The following is a 27,881-nucleotide window of genomic DNA, read 5'->3' as shown; positions in this document are numbered from 1 at the left end:
CCTTTCCATTTGTCTCGTTTCATTCACTTACCCACTCGGTGACTACTTCATTTCTTTCCTCTCTACACTTGTTTATTCAGGAGATCTTATTTCTATAGTTTTTTTTTAAACACAGTTTTGAAGTATCTATCTCAGCAGTGGCTCAAGTCATTTATATCCTTCCACAGTTCAGACTTGCTGTCCGGTCAGTTAGAGGTTGAGGTCCTTTCCTCAAGTGATGGTACTTGCAAGAATGTTTGTTTTGGATCATTTGATCTGTGATTCTCTCTTTTGTAGAAATACTCCATACAAGATATTTGATGTGGCAACACAGGCATTATAATATTCTACATTTTATTTCCACTCTAAAAGGCCCCTGATACATTCTGTCATCTGTTTCATTGTTAATTCAGAATCAGAATCAGAATTTGAAAAGATGTTAATTTCATGCAAAATCAGATAAACCTAAAAGGAGAGGGGTACTGAGAATGGGTACACAATGTCACCCAAACTAATGTTGAGTTACCATGAGCTTGAAGCTGGGCATCCTCTAGCTTTTTGCCCAGACCTGCTCTTTAATGGAAATGGAAATTGGGCTCAGGAATTTTTTTCCCCTTGTAGTTTTTGCCTTCATGAGTAGTTGCTATTGTGGAGGTCTCTGCGATGTTTAAGCACTGGTTCCTGACACTGTTCACCACCACCCATTTTCCCCACACATTGCAGTGTTAGGGAGAACACTGATCACAAAGGCAGCAAATCCAGTAGCATTTAAATTCCCCTTTGTTTGGAGCTTAATCTTAACGCTTTCAGAGCACCTCTAGGTTATTGCAGACACTTGCTTGGTTTCAGGAATGCGTTAAGTAAACTCACAGCTGGACTTCTGTTTCTTTTCATTAATTGTGTGAGTTAAAAGAGTGAGTAAAGTGTTGGTTGGTTAGAGCCCCTTTATTTTTATTTTTCTAAAACTGTCTTGATCGATAAAGTTGCAGGATGATGGTGTGAATGTGGGAAGGCCAGGATCCTGTTGGGGACATTGATATTTTTTCACATTGAACCACAGTAACTCTTCCTCTCTCTTGGTTGCTGGTGTTCATCCCTATGCCATAACTGGTATGTGTGGGTACATGCGTCTCTCCCAGCATGCCGAGTATGCACAGGGTGCATTGTTCTCTCCAGCTGTGAAGCACAGGGCTCTGACATGGCCTGTCCCTTTAGCTCACTCTGAACGTTTGAAACTCTGAGTGCCGAGGTCAGCCTGACCTACTTTCCCCTGGCGGCCCTTCTGCTGAGCTGCAGCGCTCCTCGGCAGGGGGGCAGCGAGGGCGGAGCTGCTTACGTCTCCACTGCTGTCCTGGTGCGTTAAATCACTGCCATTTGTTAGAAGACATGTTCTTTTTTGTGTGTGTTTTAGGTATGTCGCCCCCCCACACACACACACAGAATCTAGTGCTGAGGCTGGATGTGAAGTGCTCTGGGGGGGTGGCAGGTAGATGCTGGGCAGCACTTGGGCTGGACCCCTACAGTGAGCTCTGTCTGACTCACTTTGTGTACCTCTGTTCACACCCTCTGACCTCCTCTACCTATTTCACTTCCCCCCTCTACTGTAGTGTAGATCCACTTGTACCAACTTATAGCCTACTGTCTTAAAGCAAATACTTTGTACTCAAACAGACTAGATGGTACATTTAAGGGAGCTGCTGCTTAAATGGTGGCACATTGTTTATATATTCAGCAGTAATTGGCCTTAATTTTTCATCACACCGTTGTCTTGCTCTCCCCTTTCTCTCCTACTCAGCAAATACACAGTGATCTATTAAATACAGTGAATGTTGCTGTCATCCCGATTTCCTTTTCTTCATCTGCTGCTGCTGTAATATTTTAACATCCCTCATTTTGTTCTGGATCATCTCTTTGCCTACCAGTGACCCACAGCGTGTTTGTTTCACACTGAAAAATGTGTCTAAAGAGTTTGTTTGACACAATGTGGTTGGCGCAGACACAGAACCTGTCAGGAGGAGAAGAGCGCAAGCAGAGTTCATTAAAAAGTAAACTTCTGATGTAGCACCAAGCCTTGCTGCTTGACTGTATCAGTGATTTAGGCCCTAAAGAAGGTCCTTAATGGATAAAGCCACTTCTCTATGCAGGTTCAGCTGCTTCTCTCTGCCTGGCATCAAGTGGCACAGACACACACAGAGGCTGTGAAGCGAAAATGGTTTTAAATACTTAAGTGTGTATGGCATTACACAGATTGCCTCACACACCCTGTTGTTCAGACACTCACCTGTTGGACATGTCTCAGAGTTTTAAAGTGGCATAAGATGGCTAAATTGAGAGTGGCATATCTGTTTTGTCACCATCTACTATGCATGATCACAGTTTGCGTTCACATTGCATTATTCATCTTAACTGTTGTCAGACTGTGACGAGGTAAGGGGCGGAGTGCTTGTGTGTAGATGTAGACAGTCTCCTGGTACCGTTTATAACTTGCGAGAGTCTATAGGTAAATTCCCTTAATTGCATCGATGTTTCCCTCACATATTTTTCTTATCTCAGTCCCACTCATGTAAGATGTGAGGAGAAGATGCAAGGAGAGAGGATACAAGGAAACGTGCTCAAGAGACACAAGGTGTCCCTTCCTTCAAACCTTCATGTAAAACATTCAGTCACCAGCTAAGGGGTGTGTCAAACCATAAAAGACTTCTGGAAAGGATGCTGTCTTGCATAATTGCTCATGACTATTCTGGGCATTCTGCTCATTCTTGAAAGTAGGAATAAGAGCGTTGGGATGTCCTTCAAAATGGCGGAGCAGAACAACTTCCAGGTAGAGCGAGGATCAAGGAGCGAGGAACGATTAAAAAAAAAAGGGAATTGGGATTTACCCTGTCTCTTTTATTACCTTATCTGTTGTATGCTGTGCTGTTGTCTTTGTATGGATTCACATTCCTCAGCTTAGGTATTTGAGTGATACCCTACCCAAAATCTTTTGAGAAACGCTTGGCTCTGTGGTCTTGACATGCGATGTCATCAGCAATAACTTCAGGTGGTTAAGATTGAATATCAGCCAGTTATACTGGATTACATTGTTAGCAAGATAAAGTGTCATAATATCCTGCATCATAATCCAGTTCTCAGTTGTCCATTCTCATGCTCAGTATATTGCAAAATAAGATGGGATATTTTGGTGAAACAATGACAGAACATGTTGAGCATACAGAAGCACAGCAGAGCAGTGGATTCAGGTGTGTTAGAAGATTTTACTGTACGTGGTTTGCCAGACTTATTTATACAGGCATGTTTGTCCAAAGCAACTTATTATAAATGCATCCAGCCATGATAAGAAAAGGACTGAGATGACATAAAATATTTCAATTGGAACTTTCTCTGTATACACTGTATATGTTAAGAAATTAGATGGGTAAATGATAGAATTGTATGTCACCGTTTAGTGTGAAAAAAGGTTTTTTCCGGACCCTTTTTTTTTTTTAAAGCTACACAGGTTTATGTTAGATACTAGAAAAGATAGATTTTGGGTTAAGTTTCACTTTAAAAAAAAAAAAAATCCTTTTTGGTTTTGACAGTGGCAGTAGTTTCCCCCTCGGAGAAGGGTGTTAGACTTTTTTTATTACATTGGCATTTCATGATTTAGTGATTTAATGAGCAAGATTGACAGCAGTAAAATGAGAAGGTCATTATCATCTGCCCTGTTGTATAATTGCCTATAGTGTTGAACAAGCAGCTCCTATCTTTTGCACTTGGGGGTCTCTCTCCCTCTCTCACTGCCCCTCTCTACTTATCTTATGCATCCGTTAAGCTCATCAGAGAATCCTACAGCTTTTTAGTGTGGCCATCTGTCAGTACCACTCCATAAAGTGGAGTGGAGAAATATGTGCTTCCACTGGCTCTTGTAAGCCCTCAGCTGGCCTTTCTCCAGCTGGTTCTGAGGGCTTTGCAGTGGCTGCTTAACCCAGACCTGGAGCGTCGCTCTCCAGCCCTTGTGGCTACTTCAATCCACCATGCGTCCCCCAATCAGACAGCTGTATGTACCTCCCTCTTCACTGCCGTGGAGTAGCCTGTAACACTATAATGAGTTAACTTTCAGAATGATCTACATAATTTATTTCCTGCCCCCACAGGAGCCCGCTGAAGCATTAATTACTATCAGGCCTCGGTATCAGCAGCCATCCCAGTGTGGGATTCCTTCTGGCTCCTATTTTTGGCATCAGTGGAATTCGATATGTTGTGCAACCAGAATGCAGTTTGTTGGACACTGATGAAAGATATGACTTCCTGTTAGCTTTGTACACACACTGAGCTCCTATATGTGTATATGTGTGTACAGTGAAATCTGCACACAGTTGTAAGCCAGATCTGATGCCATTGAAACAAGCTGACCTTGATGACAAGAGCTGTGACTAAACCTAAATGATATATGCCAACAAGTTGTGTGCCAGTGTTGCTGCAGGTGGCGGATGTTCTCCACACTTAAGTATGACAGACTTGTTTGTAGTTTTTGATTGGTGTTCACTCACCACCTTTCTCTCTCTCACTCTGTTTTCTCCCACAGAACTCAATACGGCACAATCTGTCATTGAACAAGTGTTTTCTCAAAGTGCCTCGCTCCAAGGATGACCCAGGAAAGGTGAGACTCTTAATTTGCTTACAAACACAGAAGAATGCATATCACTGAAAACAAAATACAAATAAAAGAACATGTTGAGTTTAGAGTAAGCACCCGCTGCTAGCAGAATTCACATTTAGAGCATTTTTTTTGGTGTGTATCATGCTATCTCTGGTAGAAAAATGTTACCTTTGAATGGCTTCCAGGACTCTGACAGACTGCAAATGCATGGTATGCTGTTAATCTATTATGAACCTCCAACCCACACAGTGTTGCATTTCAAATGTAAGGCAAGACTAGTGATTTGGACCAGCACAGAGAGCAGACATAGGGGGAGTCAAACACTGGTAGAGATGGAGCTGTAACAGGATAGAAGTCCAGAATATGGCATCCCTGAAGTATTTACTCAAGGTGAAAAAGTCAGAGCTCATTTGCTTTCTGAGCAGCTCTCTGTCTCCCATTTTTCTTCTGTAAAAGGATATATAGTCCAACATGTTAATTTGACATTTGAATCTCAGTAGGACCACCTATAGTTCTTTCTCAGCTCAGTTTACTTAATTCACTAGCAACATCAACCTGATTCACTGGGTAGTTCATGAAGAAAGCCTCTGGGGCTCTGTTTAATTTGATGGTATTCATAGGTCTAAATGTATGAATCCTAACCCAGATTTCATCCCAGCACTGTTGGAGCATATGCTACATATGCTCAGGGACCTGCACAAATAATTACAGTACACACATGCACATACACCAAAACATGCATGAAGAGCTATGCCTAGCTGTGTAGAGGATGGAGACTGAATGCTAATTTCATGTTTTGCTGTAATCCTCTGATATTGACACTCCTGGGAGCTGCTCCACTAAATACAAAATAATCTATTGCTGTATGGATCCCATTCCAAATGCAGGGCCAACATGCTTGCATCCTTAATGTTTAATTTGGAATTTTCCTCACCCCCCCGAAGACAACTTCAAAGAGGCGCTAGCCGCTCTTGATATGTTGCATCAATATTGTAATGTGGCAGGAATATGAGAACTGCTGGTTGGATGAGATAGGAGTCATGTCGCTCTGTCTCTCTCTCTCTCTGAGATGGTGTAAGAGATGACAGCTGGTATTGTACATATACACACCATATCTGCCTCAGAGGTAGAAATGCATCCTGGGAAGACGACTGTTAAAAATCTTTTTTTTTTTTTAAATTTGACTTGTGTCTCGGCCTGAAGTTGCCTGGAAAACCTGCATACTTTTTGTTTGTTCTTCCTATATTTACACACAAAAGGGGAACTAGATTACATCATTTATGTTGATGTATGAAAATAAGCTGCGTCATTTACTGGAAGAGAACAGGTAGAGTGCATCTGTTATCAGGATTTGTTGGTTTTTTTATCTTTACAACGGCCTCGGTTTTATTACTATAAAGGTTATTGTGGCATTGCTATGTTGTTGCCCCTGACTCCATGGGCACACTTTGCTAGGCATAGCCACAGTATATTGCAGTGTATTTGTTAATAATTTAATAACTCTTTATATCTGTAGCTCCTTCTGCACCTCTGCATTTAATCACATGTAGAGATCACTTCTCTCATCGTTTCATACTGTTCTTCAGCGAAGCTTTTATGCAGAACATGGGAAGTGTAAAGAGGTTTCTGCTATGTTTTACCATTCTCTACATTGATATGAGATGTTTCTTCATCTCTGCCCGATTGTGCTGTGAATTTTTCTTCCCTCAGAACAAAATGTTACTTGACCCCAAAAGCTTACACATATTAAAACTTATCATTTTAATCCCCTGATGAATATAGGCCCACCCTGACGTTTCATTTAACAGTTACAGCAGTGGTGTACGTGAGCTGTGAAAATAACAGATTTGCTGGCTTTAAAAAGAGCAGGCCATTGTGTATGCAGCAGTTATTGTATAGATACTTGAGATACAGCTTGTTCTATAGCCTCTCCTGGTGTTCAGAGAATTTGTTATGGAAATATCAATTATTCTTTCTGCTAAGGAAGTAATTTTAAAGGCCCTGATCTCACTTTCTCTTGACAATTGAGATTTTATCAAGGGTCATATGAAATATTAAAAATAAACTCAGAACTTGCAGGGCCTTAGGGTAAAAATCTCATTTTTAACAGCTGTAAGCTCTTCTCCTTTTGGCTTTGAGGAGGAACACCATTGAAAAATAAATTAAATGGGGCTGAATGCAAAGATAAATAATGCAGCCTGGTTGTGGAATTTCTAGCTGCAGCCTCAGAGCTAGTCCCAGCTGTTCTCTCCTTGATTATCCTTGCTCGAAGAAAGCAACAAGGCAGAGCTAGTGTTCCCTCGGTTTTCGGGCAGAGACTGTGGCGCCTTCATTCTCGGCAGCAGTCCTCTGACTCAGTACCTGAGGCTGAGGAAGTACAGCTTCAGGAATGGCTTAGCATTTCACTACTACCAGCTGCCCTCACCAGCCTCTCATTGAGGAGCAGTTGCGGTGGAGGAAAAGCCAAGCCTTTCTTACCAACAGCCCACCCACACGCTGCTCAAACTCACAGCTATCAACTCAAATAAAGGCCTTGGCTGATGGGACAGACTTGAGCAGGTCAGATAAGGCCTTTGAGTTTTACATAATGTACTGAAGCAGGTAAATAGTAGTGCCAAGGAAAGCTGTGATCATATGCCATACTAGAGAGGAAATGTCTCAGTCCAGTGCAGATATCCCAGGGATGTCAGGTGAGGAAGCAATCTGGTGTATTTTAATCAGCTCACAGGTCTTTCCTCTGTTTGCAGGGCTCTTACTGGGCCATCGACACCAATCCAAAGGAAGACACCTTGCCTACACGGCCAAAGAAGAGGCCACGGTCTGGAGAGCGGGTGAGTCTGATGAGAGAAGCTCTGCTTATTCCAAAGAAAACATATTTTTCTCCATATGCTGTTCTTCTGCTAAAGCTTCTGCCTCTATCTCTACTTGGTTCAGTAATTTCCTGTGCCTCTGACTCTCTACTTCTGCTTCACTTTTCTTTTGCTTTTGCCCTCCCTCCTTTCTCCCACTTTCTCCCATTCCTTCTCTACCAGATACAGACACAGACATGCAAACACACATGCACAGACTCAGTAGGAGTTCATATCCAGCCTTTATGTAAGTGCCGCTCCATGCTGCATCGCTAGCCTGTCATGAAATGGGCTCCTTATTAATAAACTATGCCCCAGGCTGCCATTACTTACATTATATTCTGTACTCGCTTTCTTTTTTTAAACAAACATCAATTAATGCAGAGTTGTACACACCAGCTATTCTGAGTGGGAGCTTTTGGCTTTAATTATGAATGAGTTTTGTCCAGCCTTATGTACAACTGTTCAGGTTTTAGCAAGCTGCGCAGATTGACCTGGCCCTGGGGGCATCCTGACTCAATGAGATCTTGTCTCCTCCTTCCCCCATGCTGTGACTGACCAGAGGCTATGCTGTGCAGGCACACTCATGTGCACACATGCCATTGTCTCAAAACACACACAAGCACAGAGATGACATTAAACTTTACATGATGCTCATGTAGCAGTCCAACAGCATTGAAATACTGTCACGCTCATCCACCAACCTGCTTCACTTTGCTGGTATGCGATTTTATATGTGAGAAAAGACGGCTTAAAGGAGAAATACACATTTTTTTAATATGCAGCTCTGCCGACAGTTTCAACTCCAGCTCTCCTTGTATTCATTGGAGCATGACCTAAAACACACCAAGTGAAGAGTGTATTTTCTGTAGGACACATGCACCCTGCTCAGTCTTCCTCCTCTAGTCACTGTCTGCCTGTATAGCATTCCATTGAGATTGTCACACACTGAAATGGAGAGTATGTGAAATCTCGTTTATGTTTATCATGAATTAAAATGGTTTTGTTGGCAGCCAATCCTCTTACAGTAAGCAGTTTGGTGAGACAGGCACAGCAGAGTTATAGCTCTGTGAGATATACCGCAAGACGAGGGCATGCGTGTGTCAGTGTATATGTATGTGAGGGTGAGGATGGGGTCTGTCTCCATCTCCTCAGAAGGCTTAGTTCAAATGTGACCTAAATAAAGGTGTTTCTCTGTCATGTGACAATAGCTCTGGTGTGTTTTATGGTTCTTGCAGATGGATATATATCTGGTCAAGCAGAGGATTTGTCACAAACATAATACAGGTCTTTCCATGCAACCTGCAGTGGGATTTTGCCTGTTTTGTAATTGGATAATGTTGCATTTTATTTTTTCTGCCTCCACACCCTGCCCCCAACCCCCACAGGCTTCTACGCCATACAGCCTGGAGTCTGAGTCTTTGGGGATGGAGTGTATGATCTCTGGAAGTGCCTCTCCAACGCTGGCAATCAACACTGTGACTAACAAGGTACTACATCCAGCCTCCAGCTCCAACACACACCTGGCTACATGGCTGCACCCTGACCCCACCCACTTCTCCAACCACCTACAGCACTATTCCCCACAGAGACAGGAGCACTTTAATGGAGGGGAAATACAGACACCCGTTTGTCTTTCTACAGTTGTGAGGACATTCATTGACATAATGTATTCTCTAGCTCCTTACCCTTACACAACTAAAAGCCTAAAACCCTAACCCTGAACCTAACCTTAAACTTGCATTAACTAAGATTTTGCACAAATTTGGATAAATCAAGTAAATAATCACCTAGAAGTGTTGTCTCCGTGCTTCAGGCCTTGTGTTTATTTCTTGCCCTCTGTGGCCAATGTTGTTAAAATCTGCACCTCTTCCACACCCCCGCTGAGCCGAGGTTATAAGATGCATTTTTCAAACCACTATGGCTCATTTCAAAGACAGACTGTGGAGATTCCCTGTGCAGATACAACCTATGATGGGAGTGTACCTGTTAGACCCAAGAGGCCATGTTCTGTAGCACACAAAGGGTGTGAGAAAGAACAAGGCAAAGCCAGGTTTAACATCTGTTTGGCATGTTGGAGATGGAGAGAATTAAAAGCATCCAAAGGACTAAACTTTGATGCAAATGTGTCTTTCTTTCTGCTAGACGTGCAAGTGCTGTAGGTGGTTATCGTGTATACGTCTGGTTCATTAGCAAGCTAATGTTAGCGTTTCAGTTTTCTACTTTATGGAGCCAGATCAGTGACTTCAGTCTTTGGCACTGAAAAATAAACCTTGGCATCAAAAACAAAACTAACTGCATAAGCAAACACTGATACTGAAGCATTTGTACTGAAAAAAATACTCTGAGATCCATGAGGAGAGGACAGCCCTCTCCCCTGAGCAGCTGCACGCTTTGAGGCTTCTGGCCGCATAGTTACTGCAGTGGCTTCCCCAAATTCATCTGGAGCTCTCAAACTGCTGTGTGTTCCTGTCTAATGGTGTCTTTACTCACAGAACTGAGCTACAAGCTTACTTTTAACTAACATTATGCTGGTATGGTCTGCTGCAGTAAGTACTCGTGTTTTCCTGGATTAGCAAATCAAGTAACTTAGCAAATTTTTGGTCTAGTTTATGTCAGACATAACACTGCAGTCTATGTAGCATTTTAATAAGAAGTTATTAAAATTTACGCCCTCAACACAACTAGAGTGGGGAGCTTGTGCAACTATCAAAGCATAACATGAAATTTCTCTTGTTTCACATGCAACTCACAGTTTAGGTGTGTCAAGTATGTAATATTGAATCAAATGCGATCACATAGCACTGTATCAGTATTACTGGGTAAAACATTCCTCTGTATAATATTCTTGCATTACTGCACAGGCATCTGCTGCAAGCATTAAACATACATATGCATATCAGTAAAATGTAAACCTCTTTTTTTTGGCATTGTCACTGCAGTGAAGTTAGCTAATGCAGCTTTAATCTAAAATCTAAACCTCATTCTAACCTTAAACCAAAGCTCAAACCTCAACTGGTCATTTGAAATTGTGAGGACTGGCCAAAAGTTCCTCACAGCAATGGTATTGAACTAAAATTTGTCCACACAACCACAGAAAGACATGTACACACATGCACATGCTCATATGCCTAAAGCCTCTCTGCAATGCAACCCACTCCAAAATACACAACTATCTGCACTGCAGCACCCTTTTCCTCTACAACAGGCAGCAAGCTCTTGTTATCTTCAGCATAGAAATATGATGCTCATACTGATACTTGGCACTTTGAAACCTGATAGACCTTATGCAGTCCTGCACGCACTTGTAATAGGATACTCCACACTGTATTCGCACCTGTACCGGAGTTTGACGGCCAGAGTTGTTTCTCATTCTGTGACCACAATATGCTGCCACACTACAGGTGCCCACCCCTGCTGCTGCCTCCGTCTGCTCTTTGTAGTTCTTTTTTTAATATGTATAAAAGCTTGGAAACACTTGTACATCACAGAGCAAAGCTACAGGGACTGCTACTGTAGCTGTTAGCTGTGAGTGTGCTGCTCACTCTGAAATTTAAATAGGCTTTTTAACCTTAAGCTCTCATCCACTGGGGCCCAGTGGTTGCAACTCTCAGGAGTACTTTTAAAAAGCCTACAAGAGTCGCTTATTCATTTGCTGCAAGCATTATTTTAAAAAAACTGTTTAATGTGAACAGGGTGGTCATAGAAAAGAGGAGTTTGTATATATGTGTGTGAGAGCGAGACAGAGGCTCACAAGTCTGAGTGAGCATATGTTGGTGTGTTTTGTAACGTGTGTATACATGTATGTAGAGTGTATTGCAGATGGTGCTTGTTTTGACGAGCGTGTCAGTGACAGTGAGGGGCTGTTTCTATAAGAAACTTGCAATTTCTTATGTTTTTGTAGCAGACAGATTCACAGATGTAAGTGTGGAGAAAGATGACCCCTTTTCCTATGTCTGCTACAAACAAGCACTTGCCACAGCACCAATCTTCTCCAACAAGTGACTGTATAATGAGGCCCTAATGTAAAGAGCTGACAGTTGAGAGGTTGGACTCCTGCCATCAAATACCTCCAGTCAAATAACTCAGAACAGCAACTAGCAGAAAGCATTAAAGTAGCTCACAACATATCTACTGTGTGATTCCAAGAGCTTATGAAAGAAATTTTAAATTTGTCTCTCTTTGTTCACTCGATTGTGACAAAACTGTTGCGTTGGTAAAGTGAACAGAAGACAAAGTGGGAAAAGCAGCAGGTCTGAGGCCCTAAATCCTTGGAGAGAGCTTGTTTCTCACTGTCTTACACTGTAAACACACGGCAGGCCACGCCTCTTTCGGTGCAGTGTGCCAAGCCACAGGAATTCCCTCTCTGTTTTTCTCTCTCTCCCTTTCTATTCCAGTCTCTCTCCCTCATTCCCGCCTTCTCAGCTAGGCCAATGGGAAACACTGGCAAGACAACTACTGAACAAGCAAGAATCTATTTTCTCTTCCTCCCTTCTGTTGGACATTTCTCACAAGATTGTCCTACTTTCTTTCTTTATTTTGTACCTTTCTCATATAGACCCAGACCTTTATTCCCCCCCACCCCCACCCCCAAAGGTTGTGTTCTGAGGCCACGCTAAAGACTAGTGTATATGGTACGAGACTCTGGCACTGGAGGATAATGATGAAGGAAAATAGGGGATTGTTGGAAGTGTGTTTGCTGATGAATAGTGGACTGTTTTTCCCTTCCTTTTATCTGCCTCGCTCCCTCTCCCTCTCTGTCTGTTCAGTCATGCATGCAGGGATTGTGCCGAACACTGGCTGGGATTGTCAGAGACACCTGAGCCAATCTTGCTTTGATTTCATAATCCACGTCTCATGCTCCAGATTACACCTCCATGTAAAAGACACTTCTGGCTTTTTACCTAATTCACTGCTAAGAATAGGACTCTGACTCGTTTGCCTGCTAGCAAACACTGTACACAGTATTTAGCATGGAGCCGCTGCCGCCTGTATGAGCATGCTTGCCTCTGTCTGTGTGTTTTGGTACATGTGTGAGCCTACCTCTGTTGCTGTAGAAATGGGGCTGTGTGTCATATCTATGCGCATGCTTCTACATATGTGGGTGAGATGCAACTGGGTTTTTGTCTGTGATAGTGCGTATTTGAGTGGGCAACTTCACTCAGGGGACTCTGGGGTCTACGTAAACCACAGAGTAGTGAGGTTCTGAAATCATCACACTTTAGGGAGTGTAGTAAAAATAGCTTGTGGTGAGAGACTTCGGCCTAAAAGCTTGATTTATGACTTTATTACACATAACATTTGTATTTCTCTGGTGTGCTGTTTTTGATTAGCATTATAGGGCTGATTTTGTAGACATGCTTAAGCCTTCAGTCTTAGCTCCTCATTGAGTTCCCCTTCACGCTAATGATCACTGGAGCCAAGCCCACACTGAGTAGAGGAAGGCTAGACTTGCTTAATGAGCTTCTCTTACTGCCCCTCTAGCCTCCTCTCCCTCAGTCTCAACCCTCTTCCTTGAACAGTGTTGCCTGGATTCAGTATTTGTGCTTTCACTGCTTTGTTTTGTTTTGATTTTGTTTTGTATTTCTTTGTCATTCTACAGTGCAGGAACTATACCATGCCTCACTCTGCATGTTTGCATCCTGGATTGCAACCAGCATGTTAATCAGCTGGCCAATCAGTCAGAGCAGAGAAGGCAGTCAGGGCTGCCTGGGTTTCCTTGCCTCCTTGTGGCCTGTGTGGTAGCTCGATGCGGCTCAACAGAAAGACAAGAGGATTCAGTCCACTGCTGCTGCTGAGAGGCAGGGTGCTGAGCAGAGCCAGGCCAATCTGCCTGCCTGAAGGCTGCTGCCACTACTGTCTCATTGTGCTGAGCACAGAGCTCACTCTGTTACACTCACAGTGATGAGCAGAAGCCACCATGCTGGACTCATCCATGGACAAACACTCACCAGGCCCTCTTCCACTGCTACACCATCAGTGCATTACGGCCGTTCCTTTCTCACAATACAAAACTCAAAACACGGGCTATTCTCTGTGGGTATCATTATATTCGTTATCTGGGTCGTTCTTCTTACTATTGTCTTAATTGTCTGACTGCGCACTTTATTTGGGAAGGGCGGGAAGGTGAAACCTTGTTAGACGATAATTAAGATTGTCGTCCTGAAGTGCTATAGCTAGTTTAGCTGCTGTATTGAAAGGTCAGTGTCTCGGCTGTACTGAAATCCTTTGTTAGCTGTCCCAAATGGATTTGCGCTTGGTGAGCAGATGTGGCTGACATCGCCAGTAGTGTGACCTTTTGTGATGGGAATGTCTCAGCTCAGTCTCCAGACCCTTTATACACTTGGCTGTGGTGGGTGTTCAGCAGCGCCCTGTCTCCCCCACACACACTGACAAAAAAAGTCAGAAGAAAGTACTCTACTGTTTTGACATGTCATTGCAACACGCACACATTCTGGCTTTTCCATTACAATTACATTGATCAAGTATAGACCATTAATTATAATACCCATTATCTTAGCGGAATGATGACATGATCTACCATCACCCAGGCTGGAGATGATATTGGTAATGTGTATGTGTGTTTGTATGTGTGTCTATAAGAAAAATAGCTAATGTACATGTATGTGTTTCAGGTGGCGTTGTACAACACAGACCAGGAAGGGAGCGATAGTCCTAGAAGCAGCCTTAACAACAGCCTGTCTGATCAGAGTCTGGCCTCTGTGCACAGCTATACACCGGTAAGACTGAGGGCCATTCTTCACATGGATGATGCTGTGACAGACCTGGTCCCAAAACAACCTGAGAATTATTTGGGCACAGTTTTAAAGGCAGTGATTATGACATGCAGTGTAACTAGAGCTGATTGCAAGCCCTCTCAGGTTCGGGGGCAGGCTAGGGTATCAGACACATTGCCCTTCGATCTGCAGAAAAAAAACAGGACCACATCTAACCCAGTTAGGCTGAATATAAATGGGTCCTGGATAGTGTCTTGGTAAGGCTGAACTGAAGTAATCTGCATTTTGCACTGGTACAAAAAGAAAACAACAAAGATGCCAGTGCAGCATCTCGGTTGCCAAATACTCAGTGCCCCTACCATTTCTTAAAGTGTGAATAGAGTGTAGGATGGTATTTTCATTTATTGTAGATGGTGCGGCTCATGACCGTGTCTCACTTGGGTATTTATAGCAGGATATTTATATAAATGTGGTGTAACTGATATTTTTTGAACAACAAGCACTAAGGCCAAGTTATAAATTATCATTTTATCTGCATTTTTCAAGCTGTGGGGGAGCCACAATCACTAAATGAATGAAAATGAAACACTGAGAATTGGACTAGGAAAGTGTACTGTATCCCATATTTCATCTAATCAGAAAGACCCAGGAGGCTTTCTTCAGAGGAGCCTGCAGTAAACAGTAGGAACAGAGGTAATAGACAGAGGTTCAGTATGGACATGCACTAGAGTACAACATCAGGAAGGGAGTTAAGGGAAACAGAGAAAAATGTGCACGCTGCTGGAAGCCAGACAAAGAGAAGCGCTTCCTCTGATGTCCTCCCACCAGAGATGCCCCCTCTTTGGTGTGGTCCTCCTGCATCCGAGAGCGCTCCCTGCTCCAGGCGCTGGGCATCGATCGACTTAGCCTGATGGATGTGCTCGCTCTCTCACAGCCAAAGCAGCAGCTCGCAGTAAACACTCTGGCTTTATTATCACCTCTTCACTCTTACCCAAGCCAGAGTGTGAGCATGCACTTCAGTAGGCTGCCCACATCTTGGAAGAGGAAGATGTTATTATCAAAAATTGGACATGACCTCTCTTGTATTGCTAGTCCACAGGGTACACAGGTCAGGTCCTGCTTTGTGAAATAGCTATGGTTTTGCATCGCTGCCCTTGCTGTGATGAATCTCCTAGACAAAAGTCTTTGCTGGAGGGAACGCTGCTTTCTGTCTCACACCCAGGGGCAGTGCATTACACTAACTGCCCACACAAATACATGGATAAAATGGCTGCTTATTTGTACAAGGTATTGTTATTGATTTTGTTTTAAATACATTTTGCTTGGCCACATGAGTATTGGCTTTGTGTCCATTCAAGTTCCTCTCTTAATGTTGTCAGCTAAGGCAGTAAGCACTGACCTGAATTGTTGTGGTTTGTGTAATTGCTCTTTAAATGTTGTGTGGTTGAAACCTCTTCTGACAAACCAAACATTACAGTGGCCCCTCAGAAGAATCGAACTGTCCTCATTTGACTTTTGTGTGTTTAACATATGTTCACATCAACCTCCACTTTGTATTAAATATTCGAGAGGTTTTCTGTTTTGGCAGGTGTCTTTTGAAAAGTATATGTATGATTAAACATCACAGTGGGCTCCTCTTAGCAGCAGTTGTCCCCTCTAGTCTGTGGGGCAGATGTAGCAGAACTGTAGCCAGTGGTTCTTCCATATAATCCTTTACAAATTAAATATTATGTTTATGTTTTGCTCCCATTTTGTAAACTTTTCTTTTTTTTTTATCTCCCCAGGTGGCCAGTCACCCAGAGCCCGTGTCCCAGTCAATGAGCCTCCAGCAGCCCCCACAGTCACAGTACAACATGCCAGACAGGGACAAGCAACTCCTGTTCTCTGAATTTGAAGATCTCAGTGCCTCCTTCCGCAGCCTTTACAAGTCTGTTTTTGAGCAGTCCTTCAGCCAACAAGGTGAGTGGCCTCACGGGAGCATCAAGTGGAAACCTAATGGGGAGCTTAAGCTTCACTTATCAAGGAACAAGATGATTCTCAGAACGATTTTCCTAATGCGAGTTTGTTCTTCACTGCTGGGGCTATAAGAAGTATTTAGCCACTAATTAGCTTTACTGAGAAGTGAGCACGTATTCAACAGGCTGACTAGCCTATAGTACAAATATATACTGAGCATTTTCTTAGTCTTTTGCCAGAGCAACATGGAAAAGGATTCGTGTCATAATCAAACTTGAGTTTATGACTCAAATATTTCATTAAGGGATGTAAAGATAATGTTACTGCATTTATTTTATGTTCAGAATGAACACACCACCCTTCTTGTTTTAGGTTTTTCAAACAACTTGCAAGTTTTCTGCAGCATGCATTATCTCATGTAGGTTGTTTATCAATCACAGGAGTGGAAGAGGTTACAGGCTGTATGGGTCCTCAATAAATCTGTTATATTTGAGCTTCAGTTGTCAAAAAGATGGGCAGTTTGCGTGATATAATGCATGTATGTACAATAGCACAGCTTTCTAAAAAGCCTGAGAGTCCCTGTAAAAAAAAAATAAATCATTTTTCCTTGTAATCCGATTGACTTGATAAACAAAGAGCACCTGACGTGAGGTATGAGCAGAAAAAAGACGGCACTTTCTGTGTATAACCTACTTTCACATATTAAATTCATTTCAAGCTAATGTTTTCAAAGAGTTCCTTTCTATCATCTGTTTCATTACTTGGAAGTTGTTACCTTTTTTATGTGCATAAAAGTGAAATCTCTTACTCAGACAAGCTCTAGCAATTAAGAGCATAAATAATCGAGCTAGAGGATTTCACACTCTGCCGCTGTAGACAGTGAGCTAATTCACTGGCTTTGATAATAGGTAATAAGCTCGCATTATTATTCTGGTGCCACGTTAATTGCTTTCTGTATTTCCCTGGTTGGACAATGGGCTTTCTGCGCTGATAGGAGATGCACCTTTGTCACCCCTGCAGTGAGTGTTACGTGCCGATTGTGGAGGTACAGGGCTAGAGTCAGCTCTAAAAGCACTCCAGTGAAATAGGTTTACTGTGCCAAAGCTGTGAAGGACGGGGCCTCTTAAGACCACTCCCTGCCACTCAGATGATTGCAGTTGGGTGTGCAGATGTGCATGCTCCAGTCATGTCTGTTTAAAAAGCTGTACCGCAGCACAATGAATTTGTCAAAGACAATCCAGAGCTGTGCAGTTGAGAGGAGAGGTGGCAGCAGCTCGGGCTCATGAACCTCAGACACGGCTAATGCCGAGTCATTCCCTGATACAATAAAATGGTAGCTGGTCTGTCTCGGGTATAGAACCATTTAAACATGGAAGGCCCACATCCTGTTATTGTAAGATGTTGAGATGGATAACCTGAAGTAGCTGAGTTTACATGTGAAGACTTGACTCTTTGTATTTGTATTGAAGTGCATTATAGTCAAAATTAGTCACATTTCAACAGCTATGGCTAATAATTTGTGAATTATTTTTAGATTTTGTGATTCAGAGTCCAGTGTGATGCCTACAAATTATTTTGTGTGTGTGTAAAAACCAATATTATATTCAATTTACAGTGAAAAGAAAAAGAGAAAATCACAATTCACGATTGAGAAGCTGGAACAAGCAAGTGTTGGCATTTTACTCACTAAAATGTTTTACATTATTATTATATTATCTTTAATTAACATTAATTTCTAAATGATCAACAGAAAATGAACTGTTATCATGATTGATTAATTGTTTACACCATTTTCAAGTGAAAGTGCGATGCCATTTGTTTGTTCCAGCTTCTGTTGTTCCATCATCAGTGTAAATTTTGGGAGTTTTGGACATTGGTTAGACAAAACTACATTTTAAATATGTCACCTTGGACTCGAGGAAAATAATTAGTAGATAAATCCATTATGAAATGAACTGTTAGTTGCAGCCCCAGATTAATCAGTTATTAAAATTTCTCTGTCAGTCAACAAATCTGTCATTGACTGTTGCAACAGTCTTACAGCTTTGTGTTGGTGTGTTTTGTTTCCCAGGTCTCATGGGCATACCATCAGATTCTTCTCAGCAGACCCACACCTCCTGCTCCTATCAGCACTCCCCAAGTGGCACCATTAGTACTCAGAACAGCCTGTCAAACAACCAACCCAACAGCCACCCCAACAGCCACTCTGCCAACAGTGGTCAAGTGCCCTTGTCCCATCCTGCCCAGGCCCACCCCAGCCATGGCTCACCCCACGCGCAGCACCTCCCGCAGCACGGGGGTTCCCACAACCAACACAACCAGCACAGCCAACATGCCCAGCACAGCCAACACAGTCAGCACCAACAGCACCCCCAGCATGCTGCGCACTCACAGCACGGGCAGCACCCGTCCCACGGCCAGCACCCACAGCAGCACACACCACACCCCTCCCAACACACGCAGCACAGCCAGCACCCTTCTCAACACGGGCAGCAGCATCAGAGCCTCTCCCACCAGCCCCATCCTACCCAGCAACAGATGGCCTGCAACACAGGTAAGACCCTCTGTCTGTCATTGTCTTCCTTTGAGCCAGTATTGCTGTGTTGTTTTTTCTTCATCCTGGTAATCACACAGACATGCAGCTTCAGACATGTTTACAACTGACTTTGATTTTTGTATCAGTCCTCAGTTTTTAGTGCTAAAGCTCTGACAAATCATTTTAGTTACTAAACAGAATATTATCTTATGTATTATTTGTGCTGTTGTGAGAACAAAGCAAGGCTGCATCCAGTGACTTTAGTAGCCTTTATAGAGTCAACTGGCTCCTCCTAGTGGCCACAGTGCAGTACTGAGCTGTTTAAAAGCCTGATAAACTGTTTTATTTTGTGCTACCTTCTCATTCGTTTGATACCACAAGATTGTCTGCACAGATGTAAAAATGTGAATAGAATGAAAATACATCATCTAGACTTATTACCCAACCCCTACTAAATAACAGTTATAGCAGCAGTTATTGTGCAGTTGTCCATAAATTATATAAGTAGGACTAAACCTGTATTTGTCCCAGTAGTGAACTTGGTGTTGGAACCAATTATTTAAACTTCACATCTTCTGTTTTGTAATACTACAGATAGTATGCTGTGTGTGTGTGTGTGTGTGTGTGTGTGTTACAGGTTTACTGTCTGACTGGTACCCAAATCTGGATGCACTGAAAGAAAGCTGTCGTATTGCTAGCAGCTATAACTGGGCTGATGTCGACCTTTCACCTTTTCAAGGTGCGATTTAGACACTGTAAAGAGATCTTGCTGCTGTACAGACATTAAACGACCAATAAAGGAATATATTTAATTAATATATTTTGCATAATGATATTTAAGAATACAGTTTTGTGATAAGAAGAAACAAAGGAGCTTTTATTCCAGTTCTGCAGTAGCTTTTGATTGAGTGCTGAAGTGTTGACACTGTTGATTAGGAGTTTAATTAAACGAAGCTCTTCAGTTAAATAACACTGCCTTCAAGTTTAATTACCAAAACACCAAGCTCAGCAGGTCAGTTTATCCAATTACAGTCTAGGACTGCAAGGTAGGGTGTTTTTTAAATATCATCCACTGAAGGTTACTGACATAATGAATATATGTTGCAACCAAGGTTTTTGCTTCATCTTTGTAAATTAGGTTCTCATTTGCTAAATGTATATTCTTTGGACTGTTGACTGGTGCAGTTTGATACATTTCATATGCACAAAGGCATTTTAGTGCAGGCAGATGCTCTCTGCGCTTTGATAATAACTTAGGTTGTACATTTAAATGTGTGTGTTTTGTATTCCTAAGGGTTAAGAGAGAGTATGCGACAAGCGGAGCTGAACAATTGGTCCCTGGAGCCCACCCAGATTGCAGACCTCTGCTCGTCCATCAACCAGTTCTTTGCTCGCACCGGTGTAATCCAGCAACAGGGGGCAGTGCAGCCTTCTGTTTGCCATGGCTCCATGCACCCCAACAAACCCAGCCAGCACCTCAACACAGGTTCATCAGCCACCCATAAATCCTGCAACCCTTACTCGGATTCACTGTAGTGTTTGTGTAGACGTGGGAAGTTCTGGTTTTGAAATAAGGATCATGTCTGTGCCAGATCCACTAAGATTGATTTCTGAGAGACGAGAGCTATACCCTTACCCCTGATGGAAAAGAAAGAATTTATATCTATCTCTATATAGATATACGTACATCTTTTATTGAACAGTAATAACACAAAATATAACGAGTCTTAAACCTTCATTCCCTAATATTACTCCAGTCTGTCAATTGTAATTTTATATTCAAGACCAATACATCAAGAACAATATAAAAAAAAATCAAATGACTTATATTTAAATAATATTTAATAAGGGGGTATAACAAAAAGAAAAGGAGCAGCTATTTATAATTATTATTAAGGACAAAAACTCATTAAACATTCCTACCTATATAAAGCAGTGTTCTCCAATAAGCTCCACACTCTCTAACCCCTTTTCTAAATTATTAGCCTTTTTTCTTAATTTGCTTTATAGCATCCTTAACCCAGTGTAGCTCACTACGTTCTACCCCATTAGTTTTTTGTGATAATACACACAATAAGTACCCAAATTTAAAGGTCTTAAATTGTATCAGTGTTCTGAGAAAGCAACAGTGTTTATTCCAGCACCGTTTTGTGCAGCCGGCCAAGTATATTATGAGACTGACTTTTCAGCTGTGGATTTGAAGTAAATTTAAAAGAATTTAGGGATCCTTTAGTCCTGTTGTACATCAGTGCTGCAATCCTCCACTGCCAGACCTCCACTAAAACAGATTTTATTCTTGTACATTACCTGAAATGCATGTGTACACATTCTGGTTAATTTGCGGTTTTAAACAAAGTTTTCTTCTGATTCCTTCTTCAGGAAATCTTTACATGGACTCCAGACAGAGCATGTCCATGATGGGTCCTCCAGGGTATCCACACATGCCTCCCATGAGCAGTGCAGGACCCCCTATGACAGGTGACATAAGTTACATATATCGGGACCGTCTTTCGTGCACAGCCCCACCAAACTCAGTGTTTTGACTTTCCTCAGAAAAGGAAACATCCTGGTGGATCTGACTCCTCCTTTCCTCTTTGTTGTCTCCAGGACACCATGCACAGATGAACCAGCAGCACATGATACCTACCAGAAACTTCCAGATGCATCGCATGCCAGCTGACGACATCCAGGATGACTTTGACTGGGACTCCATTGTCTAGCCCCTAAAACTCCTTTTTGCAGACATATGGGAGCGAGGAGAGGAGGTGGAAGCCAGAGGAAGCCAGGCTGAGCTGAAAGGCTGCAGGAGGAGGCAGAGGCCACTGTGGGTGGGATGCAGAAGAACATTTAACAAGCTTTGGAGAAAGACAGACTTCAGTGTCCTGGCATTTTTACAGAAGCAAAGCATACCTAGAAAATGTTACTTTGAAGACAATCATATTTAGCTGGACATGTTAAAGTGATTGCTTACGTACTTGTCTAGAGACAAGTAGAACACATTCACATGTAAACCACGTGCTCCTAAACTCCTCAGTCAGCCCTCTCCCCGTCCTTAGCCAGCAGCCTTCCAAAGTCTGAACCTCTATCCCCCCTGACCCTCTGCTCCGTAACTGTTATGTGATTTGAGCGACGTGTTCAGCTTGTAGTTCTTGTCGTGTTGACATTGGCCTCAGCTGCCTCTTGGATGAGTTTCTTTCTTTTTAAACAATTATTTTGTTTTATGTTGGTTTTCAAGAAACAGGCCGTCTCTGATTGATGTGATGGTGCTTGTCGGTCACTTTCGGGAACACGCGGACCCCGCTGTGGCTGAATTGGTCGTGAATTTAGGTTTACAGTAACGAGGTTTTGAACAGGGTGTGAAAAATCTTAAGCTCTATTAAACAAAGCAAGAGAGAGAGAGACAGAAAAAGAGATCACTGAAAGTATCCTGATCTATTTTCATAGCCAGCCAATGTGATCAGGCTCACTGTAGCAGACTAGTTATGGGAGTACAACCTTTCTCTCTGTGTCAGACACTTCAAGATGAGTGGATACGATGAGTGTGATGGCGATGGAGAGAAGCAGGAAGTCGGATATTTTTGGCCTTGTTAAAATTCAATCAACCCAAATACCTGGTATTTGCTACACCAGTCAGAAGCTGATGTAATGTTAAAGAGTAAATCTTAATGGTAAAGTTCATCAGTTTTACATGAGTAGCCCATTGATCAGTAAACATTAAATAATTAGTCTGACTAATGAATTGGAAAGGTGATCTTTTTAATCAGTGTATCAGTATTGAAACAGAAATTGAATTTGTTTATGGGCATGTTTCCCAAAATGCAGAAGTTCTTTAAACAATTACACATCAAATTGTATGCACACCATATTATAATAATTTCTACTAGTAATATTAAAAAGTATTTAAAATTTTAAAGAGCTTGTTTGCAGTTCACATAGTAATGGTTTTAAGTCTCACTGACTTGAATCATAGACGAGTATAAAAGCTTTATTGACTGATTAATGATCAATAGGCCATGCATAAGATGTTGAACTTTTCCTTTAAAGACGGGGAAAAAAATCATGAATTTTATGGTGAGTTTCTTTAATTTGTGAAATGAGTTGCATCCACGTCTACCCCTTTTTCCACCTACTGTACATCAAATGAGTTTTTGATGCTACGCTCTGTGTTTGTTGTCATTTCTGACACTTAAATTATGGAGATATGCCCAGTGTTCATTGGTGATCATGAAAAAGCATAAGAGTTTTCTATTATACAATAACAGTGAGAAATGTGACTCATTTTACAGTACATACAGTGCGCATGTTTGTGTGTGTGTGTGTGTGTGTGTGTGTGTGTGTTTTGGTTTAATTGTAATGTTAGGGCTATGACTGATGGAATCATCTCTATGCTATCTATGAGCACAAAGCAGATGCACACAGTGACTAGAAATTAGATTTTAGATTCAACTTTTTCTGAAAGGATTTCTCAAGCACAGAACAGGGAGATCAGTGGTTCTGGAAACCTGTCCTCTGTGTCCTGTAACAAGTGGCTCATCAATCAGACCGGTGCTGAGCTTTAGAGACACTATGTTTAAAAAAAATCCCTTTGCGCACTTTTACTTTTTTGTTGATCGTTATTGTTTTTAACATGCAAAGAACCTCCTGGATCTGAAAAGCTAAGCACGGACATTCTCACCCATCCATTTTATTCATTGATTCAGTCATAGACTGCCTGACTCCTAGTGACAATGAAAAGGATCATTTCTCATCCCTGCAATACTGTATATGGTGCTTTGCATCTATGATGCTGTCTTTGGTTAAAGAAATAGTTCAACATTTTGGGAAATACTTTAGTTAGATGTAAAGATTGAGTCCACTCATGTCAGTACAGCGAATATGAATCTACAGCCTGCATCTGGGTAGCTTAGCTTAGCATTAAGGCTGGAAATAGGTGGGGAAACACAGCCTGGCTCTGTCAAAAGGGAACAAAATCTGCCTACAAGCACTTCTAGCTCATTAATTAACACAATGTGTCTGATTTGTTCATCTGTACAAAAACATAAAGCTACTGTATGTAATTTAAGGTAGCACTAGCCTGAAGCTCCAAATTAATCCACTCTGCTCCACCCAGCGCTCCTTCTCTCCGCTCCACTATGATCTACTGCGACCTGCTGTGCCCCACCATGCTCTGCCCAGCTCTTCAGATATTTGTCATTATAAAAATACAAAAAATGAGAATGCAACAAAACTTGCTGATCAAGCAGAAATAATTGAAAATCTTTGATTGGTCAGAGCATTGACTATATAAAACGTGAACAAACCCACCATCACTTCACCCACTGATTTTCTGAAGAGTGGTTTTGAAAGCTCAAGTCTGGTTGCTGCCTTAACGAGTGCTTCACTCCACCTGCTACGGCTAATCCAAAAAAGGTCAAAGAGGTGGAGCATGAGTGGAGCTGAGGTGGGCTGAATGGACAGAATGAAGCTAGCCACCAACAGGGGGATTCTCCTGCTTGTCACTCAAAGTGGCCACACCCTTATCTTTGTCTCAATATAATTTAGACTGGTGAGTTGTATAGAAATTCACCCTCTGTACAGTTGTCATGGAAGGGTAAATTAGCTAAAACTACTAAAACACACTGGAAGTGTTTTTGGAAGTGTTTTCTGTTCGCATCTCACACCCATCTCATGCTGCAGTTAGAATTCCGCTATATCAAATTAGTCAATGCACACTGAACCCGAGACCTTCACATTTTTTATGCTTCATGTTTATTTTTTTCCTTCTGCTGCATTTAGTGAAGTGTAATCGCCACAGTCAGCTGTTTAAATCACACAAATCCTGTTGTTTTATCTTTTTTCTGGTATCTGTTACAACTCAACAGGCTGCTTGAGTTTCACTTTCTCCCTCCGTAAGGCGCCGAGGAAAATCACTAAAATCAATAAACTGATAGGCTACAGTAAAAATGCTATTTGTTTTTTGATGATTTTACATGAAAACTGTTTTTGTCTAGTACACTTGTTGTTGGTCTGTCTTGAATAGACTTTGTCTGCTCATGTCTTGGTTTCAGTGTGGATTGAATGGAATCATGCTTCAGTAGCACTTACATCTCGCTTCCAGTGTGTTGTACCAGTAAGAGACCAAAGCCGGTTTTTGTACCAGGCTGTAAACATGTTTATTTCTGTTCTAAAGTTGGGCATTTTAACATGGGAGTCTATGGGGATCGACTCCCTTTCGGAGCCAGCATGAAGTGGTCATTCAAGGAACTGCATCGGCCTCATTTCTCAGCCTTGGTTGCAGGTTGGGTTAGAGAGGTCAGTGCTGCTCAAAACCTGTAGAAGCTAATGTAGAAGCTAATATCTCTGCACTGCTGTGCAATGAGTCTTGGTCACAGAAAAAAAAAAAAAAAAAAAGTTGTATACTGTAGCTTTAAGTGTAAAATGACATTTTATGGTTTCACTGGTGGCTATGTGCTGTACTATTTCTTGGCACAGTCACTTCCTGCGGATAGAACATTGTAATTAATGAGCTTTAGATCCAGATGTTTATATATTTAGACAGAGCCAGGCTATTTTCCAGATTTCAGTCTCGATGCTAAGCTAGCAGTCTCCTGGCTATAGCTTTGTGTTTACTGTATAAACATAAGGTGGTATTGTTATTCTCATCTAGCTCTCAGTACAAATGAAAAGCTTATTTCCCAAAATATAGACTGTTCCCTTAAGACAGCTTAGCTCCTAGGGACTCCAGTATTGATTTCATATTTAGATGACAATCATATCGCGTCATGTCTTTGTTATTATGAGAAAAGGCACCTTTAGTTCTCACACAATCCATTTGAACACAGATTATTTAGGTTATTTGAAACCAGAACCAGCCCTGTTTTATGCTGGTTCTTTAAGATGCTTCTGTTGAACTGATTGGATGAGGTTATTTTCTTTCAGCTGATAATGCGACCATACGTTTTCATATTTCACCTAATGCTTTTGTTTTGTTTTGCCTGCCAATCACACATGTCCACTCCTGCTTCCTTCTTGCTTCTTTTTGTCTGTTTTTGTACATCAAATGTCCCCTGTATGTGGAAGATTGCCTCACCTCTGGGTCTCAACGGTGAACTTTTAAAGTTTTGTTCAACTGCCAGAGTTTCATAACTAGTGCTCAGACATGATACTTGATCAGGTGAGTGACCTAAATCATGACTGTTTTAGGTGAGTGTGGGCCAAAGGACTGCAACTGAAGACAGCAGTGGAAAAAAAGAGCATCAGTGTGTATTCATTGGATTCAGTGGACCTGAAATAGTGAGCATCCTTGTGAGTCTGTGATTGGTGTGAGGGTGAAGTGTGTTGCAGCTGTTCCAGGTGAAGACTGTGAACACACAAGCTACCTTTTGAGCACATCAGTCCACGGGAAAACAAAAGATTTGAGCAAACGGATGTGGCTAACGGGGAAAAAGGAGAAGACTATGACTGGATCACACACAGTTTTTTACGTTATGTCTATTTGTGTGTGTGTGTGTGTGTGTGCGCGCGTGTGTGTGTGTCAGTTTGTGTGTTTGCTCAGTTAAGTATTTCAGAAGACGTTTTTAAGTTTTTAAATATCGCTGAATATGTACCTGCCAGAGAGATTATTATTACTGGGAATAAAGATGAATAGAAAAAAAAAAAGCATTGTTACAATATGGGAGAAAACTGCCAACAAGTACTGCTGATTGGGGCCTATTTTATTCAGTGCTGGTGTGTTGTGCTTGTACAAATATGTCTTTTCAATCATCCCTTTTTTCCTCTTGGGGGTGGGGTATCAAGTCAGGGGTTGGGTCTTGTTCAAGGAAGAGGGGAGGCAAAAGAATAGAGTATTTTGTTATTGTCCAATCAGAGGGTGACAGTATGTATATATCTGTATTGTATATATGTGATGAAAATGCGTTGGCTTTTTGTGTGACACTACGTTTTACCTGTACTATGATTCTACATTCAGTGTTTCAGTGTTGATAATATATATTTGATTTGTTTTGTTTTTGTTTTGGGTTTTTTTTTGTTTGTTTTATTTTTGTCTTTGTCATTTCTTGTATTTTTTCTCCTATTTGCCCTTTGTTGTTTATTGCACGGTTTATTCCTTTTGTTGTCCAATGAGGTAACACAGCTACTCTTTGTATTCGTTTAGTGCTGTAAAATAACTGAAGTGTTATTAGAATTGTCGATACCACCACCCACCCCACCCCACCCCCTTCCTCAATATGCATGAATGGCACTTAAAGAAATAAAATATGGTAACTTCACTGTGTAATAATGTGCTGCTTGAGCTTTTTAGTTTTTTTTTTTTTTTTGGAAAACCTGTAGTCTCACCAACACAATCGGCAGATATTGCAGTTGTCCAGAACCCTAAAAGAGAATTAACAGTAGAATTTTTTTGCTACGAAGAAAACTGGAAAATATCTTATGCAAACAATAAGCAAAACCGATGCAGCAGATGATGACAATGCAACTGAGAACTCTTATTTAGGTCTCCCATGCCTATAAACACCCCTGGTCTTTCTGAAAGTGCTTTTGTGGTCTGTTCAGTGGCACACCTGTTATTGTTGGCATACTAGCATGTTAAACATTCAAACTAAACTCGGACTCCTATACACCCTCTGTACCTTTTAGAGCTATATTATAGGATTGGTGAAGCAAACAAAAGCAGCTTACAAATTACTTGTATATCATGTGACTTGCATAGCATTAAAGGTTGAATTAATAGATTCCCATCTACCACTTGGAGAGAGAGAGAAATCTGAGACATGGGCCATTTGGACCTACAGTATTTAGCTGTAGGCTAAAGTGTGTAACATTTCAGATTGCTTATAAATTCTAGAATCAGGCTATACATATCAGTTAATATACATTATGTAAAGTTCACATGTATTCTGATGGCCAGACAGATTTAGGATAAATAAGGCTTCCTTTACTGAGTAACTCAGAATATTTCAAAGGGCTGTAGTGTCGATGCACCAGAGAACCAGTTGGTACTGAGTGTTTCTTTTCTGTTGCAGCTGACAAAGTTGTTCAGTCTTCTGTTGTTGCTGAGGAACCAGGTCAAGAGGAACTTGCACCAGCAGAGGAGAAAGAGTCAGTCCAGGGGAACCTCATTCCAGTTGTTGCAGGGAAAGCAACTCCATCTCCTCTGGTACTACCTGCGGAAGAAGACACTGCAAAAGAAGTAGAATCAGTCTTCA

The 27,881-nt window shown here is 41.7% G+C and overlaps 1 protein-coding gene across 1 annotated transcript; it reads left to right on the top strand.

Moving 5' to 3' along the window:
- The first annotated feature begins 2,776 nt into the window (after positions 1–2,776).
- On the top strand, positions 2,777–26,940 carry foxj3 (forkhead box J3). The gene is made up of 11 exons (XM_020597972.1): positions 2,777–2,800; positions 4,544–4,618; positions 7,366–7,449; positions 8,856–8,957; positions 14,103–14,207; positions 15,989–16,163; positions 18,232–18,714; positions 19,334–19,435; positions 19,991–20,182; positions 21,076–21,174; positions 21,304–26,940. The coding sequence occupies exons 1-11, from the start codon at positions 2,777–2,779 to the stop codon at positions 21,414–21,416; spliced, it is 1,554 nt and encodes a 517-aa protein (XP_020453628.1). The 3' UTR covers positions 21,417–26,940.
- Positions 26,941–27,881: the final 941 nt, after the last annotated feature.

This window comes from Monopterus albus, unplaced genomic scaffold (assembly GCF_001952655.1).
Source record: "Monopterus albus unplaced genomic scaffold, M_albus_1.0 scaffold36.1, whole genome shotgun sequence".
Classification (NCBI taxonomy): Eukaryota; Metazoa; Chordata; class Actinopteri; order Synbranchiformes; family Synbranchidae; genus Monopterus; species Monopterus albus.
This window is presented reverse-complemented; position numbering and strand designations above follow the sequence as displayed.

Coding starts and splice junctions, on each gene's coding strand:
- foxj3 (XM_020597972.1), top strand. CDS start 2,777: ATGGCGGAGCAGAACAACTTCCAG. Junction 2,801..4,543: donor CGGAGCAGAACAACTTCCAG/GTAGAGCGAGGA, acceptor TTTCTCCCACAG/AACTCAATACGGCACAATCT. Junction 4,619..7,365: donor CCAAGGATGACCCAGGAAAG/GTGAGACTCTTA, acceptor CTCTGTTTGCAG/GGCTCTTACTGGGCCATCGA.